Raw genomic sequence first — 16837 nt, 5'->3', positions numbered from 1 at the left:
TATCTACTTCCTTAAACTTCACCTTTGCTGTATTTCCAGAACCCACACATCCCCAACTATGTTGGTACTTATACCGGCTTGTCTTACGTTGTTGGTACCAACGTGGAACACCACCACCCTTTCCTTTCCCTCCTGCTTATCTTCTACTTTCCTCAACATTTGTCTTAACCCAATTCCTGGATAACACACTACCCTTGTTCCCTTTCCTTCACACACTTTCCCCACATGTCTAACAATGGAATCCCGCATGACCAGAGCCTCAGCCCTACACACCTCATATGATCCCCACCCCTCCTTGTCAGCCATTTCTTTCATGACGGCTGCACAAGCTACTTCCTTCTCCCTTTTCTCCCTCCCGTGCGCCGGTTCCACCTTCCTTTTCCTATCTTCTACTCTTCATTTCCCTTTCCTACATTTTCCTGTTCTCCTTTTTCCACACTTTTCAGCTACATTTCCCTCTTCTTCATATTCCCACTGCAGTTCTACCTGCAGTGACTCGTACCGATTTCGCACAGATACCCATCCTGAATTCTGCTCCTGTCAGGTAAATATTGTTATTTGGTTGCAGGAAAGGTATTATAAAGTACACCTGGAGTATTTTGAAAGATTTATATGTGTGCCCCGAAATACACCCAACAGTATTGTAATAGGCATTATCAAAGACTTGTTTAAGAATTCTGCATCACCACCTTTATATTTAATGATTGCCAATCTACTCCAAATTTTGTGGTAATCACTCCTTCCATGAAGTATGAGATTAAGCAGTTCTTTATTAATTTGTGCTTATGAATAATTTATCTTTCCCAAATTGTAACATTGTGTCTACTAGCATTTGTGTAAATGTTACAATTCTTGTGGTTGCACACAGTACATGTGCTGACATTTTTATGAAAATATATTTGTAGAAAAAGAGTGAAGGTTTCTCAGCCTCCATAGAAAATGTCAATAAGCATCAATTTTAATAAATTTCATGCAAACAGGCTCCTTGTTAAGCTTCTTAAATCTGAACCCCAATGTCTTTTAAAATTCTGTTAAGCCTGGATCTGGACACTTCTGGTAAATCACTCATATTTTGTAACAGCTGTTCATGAAGATTTTGAATTGTAGGTAAAAACCATATTTAAATGGAAGTCTTGTACAGTTCTAACGAGTCATAAGGCGACTGCAAAGACACAGTGTCCTTTCACGTACAAGCTCCTGGTTTTAGTTGATTCACTGATCTCCTTCAAAGATCCGGATAACTATATTCAGAAAACATCATCTAGTGTATAAGCGGAAACCAGTAAATGAAAGAGATTCGGCTTACCGGTGACTCTACAGCTCTGTACTCCGACCGAGCAGAGAGAGCTTTGGCTTACAACTCTGTATTCCGACCGAGCAGAGAGAGCTTTGGTTTACAACTCTGTACTCCGACCGATCAGAGAGAGCTTTGGCTTAGCGGTGGGTCTACAGCTCTGTATTCGGACCGATCAGAGAGAGCTTTGGCTTAGCGGTGTCTCTACAGCTCTGTATTCGGACCGAGCAGAGAGCTTCGGCTTAGCGGTGGGTCTACAGCTCTGTATTCGGACCGATCAGAGAGAGCTTCGGCTTACCGGTGGATCTACTGCCCTGTACTCCGATCGAGGAGAGACAGCTTTGGCTTGGCGGTGGCTGTATAGCTCTGTATTCGGACCGATCAGATAGAGCTTCAGCTTAGCGACGGCTCTACAGCTCTGTATTCGGACCGATCAGAGAGAGCTTCGGCTTTTCGGTGGGTCTACTGCTCTGTATTCAGATCGAGCAGAGAGAGCTTTGGCTTACCGGTGGGTCTGCAGCTCTGTATTCGGACCGAGCAGATAGAGCATTGGCTTACCGGTGCGTCTATAGCTCTGTATTCTGAACGAGCAGAGAGAGCTTTAGCTTACCGATGGTTCTACAGATCTGTATTCGGACCGATCAGAGAGAGCTTTGGCTTACCGGTGGCTCTACAACTCTGTATTCGGACCGAGCAGAGAGAGCTTTGGCTTAGAGGTGGGTCTACAGCTCTGTATTCGGGAGAAAGATGGAGGCTTGTCCCCACGTCGGCTGCCCTGCATTAGTGTAAGCCACGGCCACTTTCTCCACAAATCCCCAACGCCGCCATACCCTTCAGGGACGGAATGATAACTAGTGTTGTAGTAGTAGTGGTAAAGCAATGGCACCGTCACAGTTGGCGGCTAGAACTTACAGCCATACTGAGAGCAACCGCAATATGGTCCAAGATGTTGTTCTCTATCGGAAAGAAGAAGTCTCTCTATGGAGTAGAGGAAGCGATGATGATGATGATGATGATGCTTGTTGTTTAAAGGGGCCTAACATCGAGGTCATCGGCCCCTAATGGTACAAAATGAAATGACAACAAAAAATTCAAAATCATAAACTGACCAAAAGAAAAAAAAATCGTCATGAAGAAGGAATGGATGGATATGTAGCAAAAAAACAACAAAAAGCGAGAAAACAAAAGAATTAGTGGATTCAACTCAAAAAAGTACCATATATAATTTATTACTGACCAAGGGACCACTCATAAAGCAGAATCCTGAATCGAGGATGCTTGATGTCGAAAGGGGTGTAAAATCCACGTCTAAGGCCCCACAGAATGGTACATGTCGCGAGTAAAGTAGAACCATGGTATTTGTCATGTTGGGGTACTAATCAAAAGTAGTAAGGGCTCACGGTGCTCCACACAAGATGGTACTAATCACAAGTATTGTACTTCGTACAGGTAACGCAGACCTATGGTGTTTCCCACACAATGGCGCCACTCATAGCCAACGCAAACCGATGAGTTTCCTTACCTAGGTTTACTAGTCACGGGTGCCGGTCCCACGGGCCCCGTGGTGTTCTTCACATAGGGGGTACTAATCACAGGCAACGCAGACCCACGGTGTCGCTCATATAGTGGTACAACTCACAGGCTACGCCCAGACCCGCGGTATTGCTCACATGGGTACGACGCACGGGTACTGGAAACCCACAGGGGAACCAATCTCTGCTTCTACTAATCACAAACCTATTGTGTACCAAATATAGTGGTACTACTCGTAAGTAAAGGCGACCCATGGTGTTCCCCGCGTGATGGTACTAATCAATAGTAGTTTCATGTTTCTAATACCAGCATCCCTTGGTCGCCCCTTGTAGTCGCCTCTTACGACAGGCAGAGGATACCGCGGGTGTATTCTACACGTGCGTCCCCCACCCGCAGGGGGTAGTGTGTTTGGTCCACGAGAGGTATTTTATTTCCCTCAAGTCCGCCGGCAAGCCGGTTAGGACCCCCCTATCCGCCACCTGGGACGCTCCACGTGGGAGTATCACCTCTCCCCCAGCTACGCCAGCGTAGAAGGTTCGTGGAGTAGAGGAAGCAAGGACACGGAAATGAGAATTGACTATTTTAGGAATGACGAAAACCGAAGAAATCTTGGTGTGGCCCCGATAAGATATAATGTAATGTGCAGTACGGATACTTAAAACAGTTCTCGGGTAAAGGATGGATAACGTCCCAATGCGTGCTAAACACAAGTCTTATCCTGACGCTTCAAGCGCAGTGGACATGATATTAAGAGGATTCGATTTTGGAGCTTTTTCTTTATTCGAATCAGAAGTACAATAGAATAATACTACATTTAAAATAAACAACCTATATACATAAATATATACAAGTAAAAGGTCTACAACAATATATGTCATACAGATGTCACACCGATTCGGGCCAAACTTTAGCCACTTCAAGGGCATTTGGATTGGCCAGCACCAAGTCTTTCATTGTGCAGTTTGATGGACGCAGGGGGCAGCTGTTTATCATTAAAGGCACGACAAGTGTATTTCCTTTCAAACAATGTAGAAATAATCGCAAATCTACGCCTTTTAATAGGTTTTGTTGGTTTTCATGGATTTTATAATGTGTAAATTGAATGGAAGTAAAATATCATAGAAAGTTCAGCCATTGAAAAGAGAAAAAATACAGTAAACTACGGACAATGTACTTAATATAAATGTGAATTGCATCTACGCTAAGGAACAACACAACTGAAACTTGATTGTTACCTTCTATGTGTCAAATCACCACACTACCAACAAGCAGGTGTGGGAAAAGCAGTAGATGTCACAGAAGTAGCTCCTCACTCACCTCCAACCCCGACAGCTCCTTTGTGTTAGCGATATTTCTCCTCTGATTATTGTTACAGTTACCACTACAGTTCGACACCTGTTGCCCCACCCCGTGCAGCAGCTATAGGACATAGACCAGGCAGCCTCAATGACGTCTTCGGGGCTCGGCTAGAGACGGAATATTATCGTTACACGTTGGAGTAGGCGCACGGGAAAACCACACGAAGGACTTAGGAAGCACCGAACGGCGCTATGACAGGGCCGACACACGTGCCCTCTCCCGATTTTCCTTGAGTTGAGCCCGGCGCAGATGGAGACAGCGATAAAGAGAAAGATATTCCAGGGACCAATCGAAAACCTTACTTTAACCCCAGAGTTGTGATCGAAGTATTCATTAACAAGATATTCCAGTGTTTATTATAAGATCAGAAAAATTTAATGATAAGTTAACGGCCATCTTTGAGGTGCCAACATGTATAACGTTAGACATAAAAAATGCATTCTGATTTTTAAATCCCTTTCATTACAGAGTTTCTGTTTCCGTTCATACAATTGCATATTACATGCCTATTTCAATAGCAACACAGTTAAATTCAATTCCAAAACCAAACCAAACCAAACCAAACCCCAGGCGGAATAACCCCGAAGAGCCTTGGCTTACCAAGGGACCGCTGCTCAGCCCGAAGCCTTACAGGTTACAGGCTGCAGTGTGCACGGTACGAAGAGTCCTCTCGTCCGTTATTCTTGGCTTTCTAGACCAGTAAAGTGATTCCCACCCCTAGGTATTTGGGACACACTTTAGTGAGGTCCTTTAAATTTCAACAGCACAGCCGAAATTCGTACGAGGAACAACGATGTGGAACTACCCAGCATCTTGTTTACACTACGCAGAATACTGAAGAGCAGCCAGACTCTACACTATGCTTCACGGAGATGCCCGTCTTCACTTACAATATGTAGCTCGTAAGCTCGGAAAATTTACAATATTTGGGGATGAGAACTCCCTTCTCGAAAGAAGCAAAGACTTCTGACACGTAGGTCTCAAACCTTTACATATCCGGGAAGGTACACTTCAGAGAAAGAAGCCGTAACTTCTAGAACAATTTACATAACACGAGTCTCGAACCCTTGAGTTCAGTTTACAATTAGGTTTTACAAAGCGCCCATTTCTGTGCCAGTAAATTACATCAATCACAGTAGTCTGACACAACAGACATTTGAAGCACCAATACATTTTGCTGTAATAAGTTACTAATTCAGTACCTCTGCTACCCTCGAAATAGGACCCAAAGAGCCTTAAGTAATCAGAGGCATAAGGCCCATGCTGCATGGCTACAAAGTAGTGAGAGTAAAATAGAAAGGTTCCACTCGAAATACCGAGAACAAAATGTGAATGGAGGCTGAAACACCAAGCACTACAAAGTTTGGGTTCAACCATAAACACTTAACAGGGCATAAGGCCCTATGACACAGAGGCTCCTGTAGACAAGGTGACGTAGGGTAGAAAATATTAATGGTCACATTTACAAAAAACTAAAAAATACACAAAGGTGCAGGAATAAGGGAAACGAGGGTAAACACTCGTGCAAGCTTACATTTTATCGAATCCTCATCACAGGAGAAAATCTAGAACTGGCCTGAGAAATCTACATTTACTTCAAGCTGAAAGACAAAAAACACCTGCATTAACATTAAAGATACGCTGGGTGACTTAACAGTTACATGCTAAAGGGGAACGCAGGAATCTTCCTTATCTTTTCACAAGTCATATGAGGCGTCTAGTATCAAAACCGGCCATGTCACTCAAGGCATATTTTTCAATATGGACGAAAAACCTGTAGAGACAAAGCAATGATGGTCAGAAAAGATTTTTTTTCACAGTTATATCCTTAATGGTTTAATATTTAAGTTCCGTTGTTTTGAGAAATCTAACTCAAAATTAACCCATCTTTTTTGTTAATTTAAATTTTGACTTGGCCGTTTTTGTTGCAATTTTGTACAATTTCACAAGGTATGAAAGTAAATCTTTCAGTTCACCACTCGGAACAATATCCACGTTACAGCACACAATAATGACAAAATACGAGCACACCGGAAATAGGATGGCTTTGGCGCCAATAACGGTAAGAAGCCCGCGAATACGTAAATCAGTGTTGCAAACGAACAAAAAACAAAATATTATGACTTCAAAGAATATACATTACGAGGAACGATTTTGCCTACTGGTATTATCACATTGTTGCTTAATGTAACAACACAAGGTTCCAGACAATAATGCTACATCATAAAGATTGTCGCTCGTTCCTTGACTTGGCCGGTTTTGAATTCACTGGCTGCATGACTTGGCCGATTCTGTTGCACGACCGAGAATTCAGTGCTCTATAACATGAAGACATGGACGATTTTAAAGCATATTCTTGTTTCACCTGATAGTGCTATACTTCTACTTCAAATTTATAACCTTAACTCATTTTCGTAAATTTTGTGACTTGGCCGGTTTTGATACTAGACGCCTCATATCATTGGCATATAATTAATCACAGTGATGCAAACTCCAAAAAGCCAAATAAACAATTGAATTTTGATTAAGTACCCAACTTCAAAATATAAACATTCTCGATGGTAGTTAGAGTTTCTGGGCACCAAGTAGCACTAGAAAATTGTTGTTGGGGACATCTGGCCCCAAAAGGGAAACACTTCTGCAGTATGATAGTGTTCTTTTTTTTTTTTTTTTTGCTAGTGGCTTTACGGTCGCACCGGCACATATAGGTCTTATGGCGACGATGAGAGAGGAGAGGCCTATAAGTTGGAAGGAAGCGGCCGTGGCCTTAATTAAGGTACAGCCCCAGCATTTGCCTCGTGTGAAAATGGGAAACCACGGAAAACCATCTTCAGGGCTGCCGACAGTGAAATTCGAACCCACTATCTCCCGCATGCAAGCTCACAGCCGCGCGCCTCTAACCGCACGGTCAACTCTCCTGGTATATCATAGTTTAGTAGATTCTGAATAGGTAACAGCATTGTTGGAATGCGCCGACAGTTTAAACAGACGAAGAGGCTTAACTCATTGCTCAAATATCATTATTACTATTATTAGCCAGGTCTGTAGTGTAGAGGTAGCGTGGCTGTCTCTTATTCCAAGGCCCTGGGTGTTTTCCGGCCAGTTTTTAATTCTGGCCTGAGGAGTAAAACAGAGTTCACTCGATATGAGGTTTTCTCAAACTCTTAGTTACAGGAAGAAAGCACACAGCGAGAAGATGACGTTACATAGACGAACACTGGTTGCTAGATAGACTCCAACCCAACTACAGTGGCATGACCCCCACGACGTGGAGGGGAAGTATCCTGGCTGTGTAAGAACTGCAATACAATGCAGCAGGACCAAAACTGCTTGTAAGGCATAACACACCTCAGACCCTCACACTTTCTAGCGTGCACAACCATCAGAGTGATATATTGTTACAATGATACTTCCCAGTATTGTTTAAAGTACAAAGAAAATAATTCGAATAAATTTATCACAACTTTAAATTGTCTGTTCCATCGTCATAGTTATTTGTAACACGTCTGTTCTCACCATTTCAACGGTTTCTTACAATTGGAAACACATTTGTCTCGTCTTATTTTTGTCTAACCATGTTCATTCAGCACTAGACTAGAAAATTCATAGGCTACAGGGAGAATCACATTCCACATTGTTGTTAGATTCATCGTGCGAGATTTTATACAGTCATTACAAACGGTCGAATGCAGTTAATTTATAAACAAACTTTCGCAGTTTTTAATATTATTGCATATTTCTTGAGCTAATTGCAAGTAGAATGAGACATTTCACATCATCATAGGTACTATAGTTTCTTTCATAATTTTGCACAAGCAACGGAATTAGAATACACAGATTTATGTAGATAATTTCTCGTTCAAGGTATTGTAGAACCTTCATGAACCTTGTGTTCTTCTCTCTTGCAGGTGTTCCGACAATCCTTCACAGCCCATTACACGATATACGACGTCTCGAACGAGTAAGTACTTTACAATAGGTTCATTTTATGTCGATGTAGTGGTAGAATAAAGGTTATTCAGGTAAAACGTAAGACGGAGCTGGCAGCACTGCACAACATCTGCCAAACGTCCACAAAGAAGGTGCTCCACTGTAGCGCACGTCAACACGCTGCAAACGGTACAGAGAATCACCCGCCTTACAGCCAAGTCACTTCATTGGTCTGCTGGTCGCCACCGATCAAGTGGTTCCTGAACAGTAGCTTGGAGTGTAGAGAGAAACTTGGGACAGGTATGTTGTAGTTGAGACACATCTGTAATGCAATAGTAGCAGCTACAGAAATAGCGCTGTTGTTTCTAGTAGCTGAGGACAGCGCTCCTGAGCCCAAAGGGCGCACTCAAATGTTGGTGAATATACGAAAATATAAAATAAAAACAAAATTAATACAACAGGACCTCGACATAAAGTTGAATCCCTTGCCTAAGGAACTTCGTTGATGGTCTTGTGAATTATCTGTGATGAAGGTGAGATCGAGTACTACCGAGTAGCCTTTTGCGAACGGAACAAGTTACTTACGTAATCCATTTTACATTGGGATTATATTTACACAAAACAACACTTGAAATTTACAATCGATCTGCGAAACACTATTAATATGGTACGAACGATCTACGATCAATATCAGGCTGTCTCCACTCATCAGTCGACAACATCACGATTAATATCTCGATGCAATATCAACAACACAAGTTCCTTAACAACTCACTGCCGATCCGTGACCTTGCGGTATCAAAACAACTGAAAACCAGCTGCCTTCTTCTCGGTACAACTTACATATACACGGGCTAGAATTCTAGATAATTCTGATTTCATACACACATATAACCAGAAGTTTGCGGAATTACATTGAATACATCAAGGGTTCTTTAACAGGTATAATAATGGTATTTAAATGACTAAACTGCAACGTGGCCTCGATAGTGTTGTGAGATGGACAGCAGGCAATGGTATGACGATAAACGGGGTTAAAAGTCAGGTTGCGAGTTTCACAAATAGGAGAAGTCCTCTAAATTTTAATTACTGCGTTGATGGGTTGAGAGTTCCTTTTGGGGATCATTGTAAGTATCTAGGTGTTAATATAAGGAAAGATCTTCATTGGGGTAACCGCATAAATGGGATTGTAAATAAAGAGTACAGGTCTCTGCACATGGTTATGAGAGTGCTTAGGGGTTGTAGTAAGGATGTAAAGGAGAGGGCATGTAAGTCTCTGGTAAGACCCCAACTAGAGTATGGTTCTAGTGTATGGGACCCTCACCAGCATTACTTGATGCAAGAACTGGAAAAAATCCAAAGAAAAGAAGCTCGATTTGTTCTGGGTGATTTCCGACAAAAGAGTAGCGTTACAAAAATGTTGCAAAGTTTGGGCTGGGAAGACTTGGGAGAAAGAAGACTAGCTGCTCGACTAAGTGGTATGTTCCGAGCTGTCAGCGGAGAGATAGCGTGGAATGACATTAGTAGACGAATAAGTTTGAGTGGCGTTTATACAAGTAGGAAAGATCACAATATGAAGATAAACTTTGAATTCAAGAGGACAAATTGGGGCAAATATTCATTTATAGGAAGGGGAGTTAGAGATTGGAATAACTTACCAAGGGAAATGTTCAATAAATTTCCAATTTCCTTGAAATCATTTAAGAAAAGGCTAGGAAAACAAGAGATAGGTAATCTGCCACCTGGGCTACTGCCCTAAATGCAGATCAGTAGTGATTGTTCTTGTTCCTGACGGGGAATCGAACCCACGTCCATCCGGGTGAAGATAGCACTCCTGGCCTCCGCTGGACAGTCCCAAGCAAACATAAAATAGCAGAGAAACCTAATACAGGATGGACAGCCGAAGGCAAAAAGGAAGTCAGTGAACAAATAAATAGGTAGTGAGAAACGCGCTGTTACACGCACACTGAAATAAGGCAGTATTCAGTTTTCACAATGCGTTTGCAAAAGATTTGTATTAAATTCTATTTCTTTTAATTTCTGACTGATCAAAGTTTAGATTTCGAAAAAGAACCTCCAATAACAGTGGTCTCATTGATAAAAAGTATATGTACATTTTTTTTGCCATATAAACAGAATTGATCAGTGATCTGACTACTCACAGAGCAAGGACTCTGAAGATTTCGGCAGATGTTCGTCAAAACCAACGGCGCATGTCCTTCAGTCATGAATTTCTGCATCTTCATAGGGATATTTGTTTTTCAGTGATGAGTTGGAGAACTTCATACCGTTACGTATGCGGTCTCTGATGGCCACTTGTACTCATCCGTCTAAGCATTTCTTCGCTAGTTACCTTTTTTATCCAGGACATTCAGAGAAGTACATCACGAAACCTTCGATTCGGATTTCTGGCGATGAACTGATGGCCCATCTTTCGAAACCATACAGAAGTTCCTGGTACGGAACTGATGGCTGATATTTGGACTGATAATTGGTGTCAATCAATCAATCAATCAACCAATCAATCAATCAATCAATCAATCACTACTGATCTGCATTTAGGGCAGTCGCCCAGGTGGCAGATTCCCTATCTGTTGTTTTTCTAGCCTTTTCTTAAATGATTGCAAAGAAACTGGAAATTTATTGAACATCTCCCCTGGTAAGTTATTTCAATCTCTAACTAACCTCCCTATAAAATAATATTTGCCCCAATTTGTCCTCTTGAATTCAAACTTTATCTTCATATTGTGATATTTCCTACTTGTAAAGACTCAAACGTATTCGTCTACTGCTGTCATTCCACGCCATCTCCCCTTCTCTCACAACTTAGTCGAGCAGCTCGTCTCCTATTCTCCCAAGTATTCCCAGCCCAAACTTTGCAACATTTTTTAACGCTACTCTTTGTTGGAAATCGCCCAGAACAAATCGAGCTGCTATTCCTTGGATTTTTTCCAGTTCATGAATCAAGTAATCCTGGTGTGGGTCCCATACACTGGAACCATACTCTAATTGGGGTCTTACCAGAGACTTATATGCCCTCTCCTTTACATCCTTACTACAACCCCTAAATACCCTCATAACCATGTGCTGAGATCTGTACCCTTTATTTACAATCATATTTACGTGATTACCCCAAGGCATTGAAGATCTTTCCTTATATTAAGACCTAGGTACTTACAATGATCCCTAAAAGGAACTTTCACCCCATCAATGCAGTAATTTAAACTGAAAGGACTTTTCCTATTTGTGAAACTCATAACCTGACTTTTAACCCTGTTTATCATCATACCATTGCCTGCTGTCCATCTCACAACATTATCGAGGTCATTTTGCAGTTGCTCACAATCTTGTAACTTATTACTCTGTACAGAATAACATCGTCTGCAGAAAGCCTCATCTCTGATTCCACTTCTTTACACATATTGTATCACTGATATATATATATATATACGAAAACATAAAGGTCCAATAATACTACATTTAGGAATTCCCCTCTTCCAGGACCGACGACGTTTTAGCCATGGAGATGGACTTGTTCCTTTGTTAAAGTATTTCTTATCAGTTGCCACGCTCCGAACCCTTCCTTCTCAAGACAGATGCATTTTATCAAATAGACGAGAACTCGAAAAGTTGCTGCCCATCTTCGAAGGTTGATGGTCAAATATGTTGAACTATCTTTCCGAAAGCAGTTCGAGGGAACTCTTTCTGTTGAGATCTCTAACAAGCGGCATTATGGGGAGAATAACAATGACGGCGATAAAATTACTTACGAGGAAAAAGTAAATTACATTGCCATATTTTTAGCTTGCCATACATTACTATTTATTGTCAGAAAAATACATTTTGGAAGTTTTAAATTTTGTAGCTCTATATACTACATGTCTCCTTTGCTATAAATAAGTCCTTTCCTCTTGCACTACCTTGGTGATTCTTGAACATTCTTACATTGCTATGACAATATTTGATTACCAGTAATTTTTTGTCCATGGGTAAAAACACTTCTTAATTCTTGTGCCTGATCGTTTGGCACTGTTGGTACCCAATAAAAATACGACATTAACAAAACATACTAGTAATAGAAAGATATTACAAAGTGAGCAAACACTGTCTTGGTAAAATTATACATATTGACAAATTAAAAGTTTTCCTTGTCTATACTAATATTATAAAGAGGAAAAATTGTTTGTTTGTAACGATTAGGCTCAAGAACTACTGAAACGATTTTAAAAATTACTTCACCTATAGAAAGCTACATTGCCAGTGAGTAACATGGGCTATATTTTATTTTCAAAACAATTCTAGGTTGGGGGGCGGGAGGGATATATAAAAATAATAGGCTAATATAGGCAAAATATCGAATTTGTCGTATAAGGATGAGACAAAGTTCAATTTAATCCTCTTGACGCAAAGAACAAAACTCGGTAAGCCCTACGGGCTCGAAAACCATGTTTTAAGGCCCTAAAACCAACCGTTACGGAGATATTGGCACCACACTACCCCTGCTCTAGGAATCGGATAAACTAATGAACTGCCGTAACCATGGCAACGTCAGCTCCAGGATTCTACAGCAGCGAGATTATCTACAATAAGTCACTAAAACCTAACATGTAACAGACATGAAAATTGATATTTGGAATCCCTTTTAAACATTAAAGAACACAAATATTCGTTTTCAGAAAATCCACTTAGGGGGGGGGGGTGAAAAGAAGTGAGGAATGAGTTGATTATTTATATGAGGATACATATATCTAAAAAAAAATTTAAGATGATACAGACTTTAAAATTGGTACTTGGAATCTCCCTTAAAAATGAACACACTCTTTTTGGAAATCCACTTAAGGCGGTGAAAAGAATAAAAAGCGGGTGAATTTTTTAAAATTAGTATCTTCTTCTTCTATCGCTTTACCCACACCTGTGGGGTTGCGTGTGCGAACTGTGTCGCACATGTGGATTTTACCCTGTTTTACGGCTGGATGCCCTTCCTCACGGCAACCGTTATGTGTAGGGATGAAAAATGATATGTCGTATGGCTTTTAGTGCCGGGATATCCCAGGACGGGTTCGGCTCGCCAGGTGCAGGTCTTTCTATTTGACGCTCTTAGGCGACCTGCGCGTCATGATGAGGATGAAATGATGATGAAGACAACACATACACCCAGCCCCCGTGCCGTAGGAATTAACCAATTAAGGTTAAAATCCCCGACTCGGTCGGGAATCGAACCCGGGACCCTCTGAACTGAAGGCCAGTACGCTGACCGTTCAGCCAACGAGTCGGACGTGTAGGGATGTAATATATACTTCTATACTAATATTATAAAGAGGAAAAATTTGTATATTTGTTTGTAACGGATAGACTCAAAAACTACTGAACTGATTTAAAAAAACTGACTTCACCTATAGAAATCTATATTGCCAGTGAGTAACATGGGCTGTATTTTATTTTCAAAACAATTCGATGGGGGAGGGGGGCGACGGGGGAGATATTAAAACATTAAAATAATAGGCTAATGTAGGCGAAATCGAATTTGTCGTACAAGGACGAGACAAAGCTCATTTTAAGCCCCTTGACGCAAAGAACAAAACTCGGTAAACCCTTCGGGCCCGAAAACCATGTTTTAGGGCCCTAAAACCAAACGTTATGAAGATATTGGAACCACGCTACCCCTGCTCTAGGAATCGGATAAAGAAACGAACGGCCGTAACCATGGCAACGTCAGCTCCAAGATTCTACAGCAGCTAGATTATGCATGCACGTTTGGCCATAGTGCCAAACAAAAATTGATACACATATGACTTACTATCTGGAAAAAATAAACTGTTGTGTAAGACGCTCATAGCACTCCTTTCGGCGGAAATGGAAAGGGAATGAAGTATAAAAATAATAGTCCCGGAGATCTCCGTAGTACAGCGACCAGCGGTTGCCGACGGGCCTCCGTTTTTACGTACTGGCTCCGGGTTTAGCATTTTGCGGAGTCTGTTACCTATAGTTTAAACTATTTTCTATCAAATCATGGAGTAGTAGGATCGCTGATGTTATTAATGCCGATATTTTGGTCCACTTTTACGATCATTGTAATCATGAAGACAACCTATATACTATACACAATTGTCAAGATGGTGCGCCCATGACTTGAAAAAGTTTCTCAACATTTATACTCAGATTCATTATATGATGTGCGACATTAGTGTCAAGTCCTGAGATTTATAATTCTCGATAATTATAGTAGTTTCTTTTATGCATCGCATATTTCCTTGATCATTTGTAATAGTTACGAAATGTCAGATCAAACAAATACATTCAATAATATTTATATTTATGGTACTATCTAGCGGAAGTATACTTACACTAAAGCTGCAGCTTTGTGAAGGGAGCAGGTATATCTAGGTGGGAATGAAGGAAAAACATGGTAGCAAAAGATCTTAGAGGTCGACGATAATTAGGAACTAATATTTAGAGGCCCCCATGAAGAAAAGAAGAAGAAGAAGAAGAAGAAGAAGAAGAACATACACTATAATACCAAACATGACAAATAATTTCTACGTACTTAAGTAAATACACCAGTGATATAAATATCTGAAGAAGCCAGTCACATCGATAGTATGAGTAACTAAAGCCAGTTTCTGATAACCCGTACGAAGAACGGGTACTTCTGCTAGTGTCTTTATAATTTGGCACTATCGTAATTGTATTACTAAACATTACTATATACAGTTATGATGACAATGATAAAAATAACATAAATAAAAACAGGAACGTCCGCCTCTGTGGTGCAGTGGTTAGCGTGATTAGCTGACATTCCCGGAGGCCCTGGTTCGATTCCCAGCTCTGCCACGAAATTTGAAAAGTGCTACGAGGGCTGGAACGGGGTCCACTCAGCCTCGGGAAGTCAACTGAGTAGAGGTGGGTTCGATTCCCAACTCAGCCATCCTGGAAGTGGTTTTCCGTGGTTTCCCACTTCTCCTCCAGGCAAATGTCGGGATGGTACCTAACTTAAGGCCACGACCGCTTCCTTCCCTCTTCCTTGTCCACCCCTTCCAGTCTTTCCATCCCCTCACAAGGCCCCTGATCAGCATAGCAGGTGAGGCCGCCTGGGTGAGGTACTGGTCATTCTCCCCAGTTGTAACCCCCGACCCAAAGTCTGAAGCTCCAGGACACTGCCCTTGAGGCAGTAGAGGTGGGATCTCTCGATGAGTTCGAGGGGAAAACCGACCATGGAGGGCAAGCAGATTAAGAAAGAAAGAAAAAATAGGAACACTGTGCTTTTTTGACATTAAAGGGACGTAAACATAAAGAGAAATTTCAGAGAATTACAAAAGACAGGTGAAAATTACAAAAAATATGTTCTTAATTTTTCATTTAATGTAGAAGTCTTCCATAATTGAGTATACTGGCAGGTTATATTCTACGACTTATTTAGCTTTTGGTGACGATAAAACTTGACTTATACTATCTTGCATGTCCGGACACAAACTATGGTCTCAAGAGTCCGATGTTCCATGAGTGTTTAACACTTCCTTGCAAACACTAACACTAGCACAGATGTAAAATGAGCTGGAGTCGTACAATCCATTTCGGTGGTACTCGGAAATGGCGGGGTCGAACAACCCGTTTGATGGTGATCGCCAAGCTTGTGTAACGCGGCTACAGTCATGTAGACGGTCAAGAAAAATGTCTTCGCTCGGCATCACAGACTACATACTGAAATTTTTCTCACACGAATATTATACAGTTTACCATTTGTAAGCACAATGTCATCAACAACTATATACCACTTACAGGAGGAACCCTATATGTGAAATTCCTCCATATGCGGTTCCAGTTGCATCCTAGAATAGACTGCTGAATCCTGGGAGCTGCGTATTGGCTACGCTGCAGAAACGTATACTGTACTACACACATTTTCGATGTCACGTTATTATTCACACAAGTTTGCAGTAGATATAGGTACTTTAAATATTGTGCACGTGGGGCGAATATGTTCACATCATAGAAAGAGGGATTTTTCGGCATCTGCTGTAACCTGCAGAAATTTTTGAGAATACGGATGCCCTTCACCATTGATGAATTTCAAGTGTCGATCGAGGAATAAAGCTGTCACGTGATTCTTGATTCTTGATATCCTTGATTCGCAATCCACCAGATGATATTATATAGTTAAAGACCTTGCCAGATGGACCATCCTATACCTGACATTACCCTAATACCAGTTATCAGGGGCATAGGTAGAATTTGACCCATGTATCCCGGTTTACTGATAATGTATGTATTGATATACCGAATTCTCTGTATTAATGATAGATTTGTGTATATTTCTCGCTGTAACAGTCCGCGTATGTCATTCAATATTTTGCCCCAGTTATACTGGATCGTTTTGTGGACACTGTTAAAACAACTAAGTCGAAATATTTTTACCTCTTTCTGCACTGATGCTCATTTTAATAAAGGTCTATCATGTAAATGACTTGTTCCTAATTTTAACAAACACGATTTATTAGCATTTAGCTTTGCACCAGATATATTGCAGTAGTCGCTGATAGTCTTTTGAAGATCTTGTGAGATTGTTCTGCGGTCCGCATGATGGTGACATCATCAACAAAGGCAAAGATTTCCATCATCTCTCTGTCGCCTAAACATGCTAAACGTCCGACTCGTTGGCTGAATGGTCAGCGTACTGGCCTTCGGTTCAGAGGGTCCCGGGTTCGATTCCAGACCGGGTAGGGG

At 41.2% G+C, this 16837-nt stretch overlaps 1 protein-coding gene across 1 annotated transcript in view; it reads left to right on the top strand.

The window, feature by feature from the left end:
* LOC136872592 (inactive dipeptidyl peptidase 10) overlaps positions 1–16837 on the top strand; it is a 782685-nt gene that overhangs the window by 614136 nt on the left and 151712 nt on the right. Inside the window, exon 5 of the mRNA XM_067146389.2 lies at positions 8095–8147. Coding sequence (XP_067002490.1) covers positions 8095–8147 — 53 coding nt within the window. The remainder of the gene's footprint in view (positions 1–8094; positions 8148–16837) is intronic.

Source organism: Anabrus simplex, chromosome 4 (genome assembly GCF_040414725.1).
Source record: "Anabrus simplex isolate iqAnaSimp1 chromosome 4, ASM4041472v1, whole genome shotgun sequence".
Taxonomy (NCBI): domain Eukaryota; kingdom Metazoa; phylum Arthropoda; class Insecta; order Orthoptera; family Tettigoniidae; genus Anabrus; species Anabrus simplex.
This window is presented reverse-complemented; position numbering and strand designations above follow the sequence as displayed.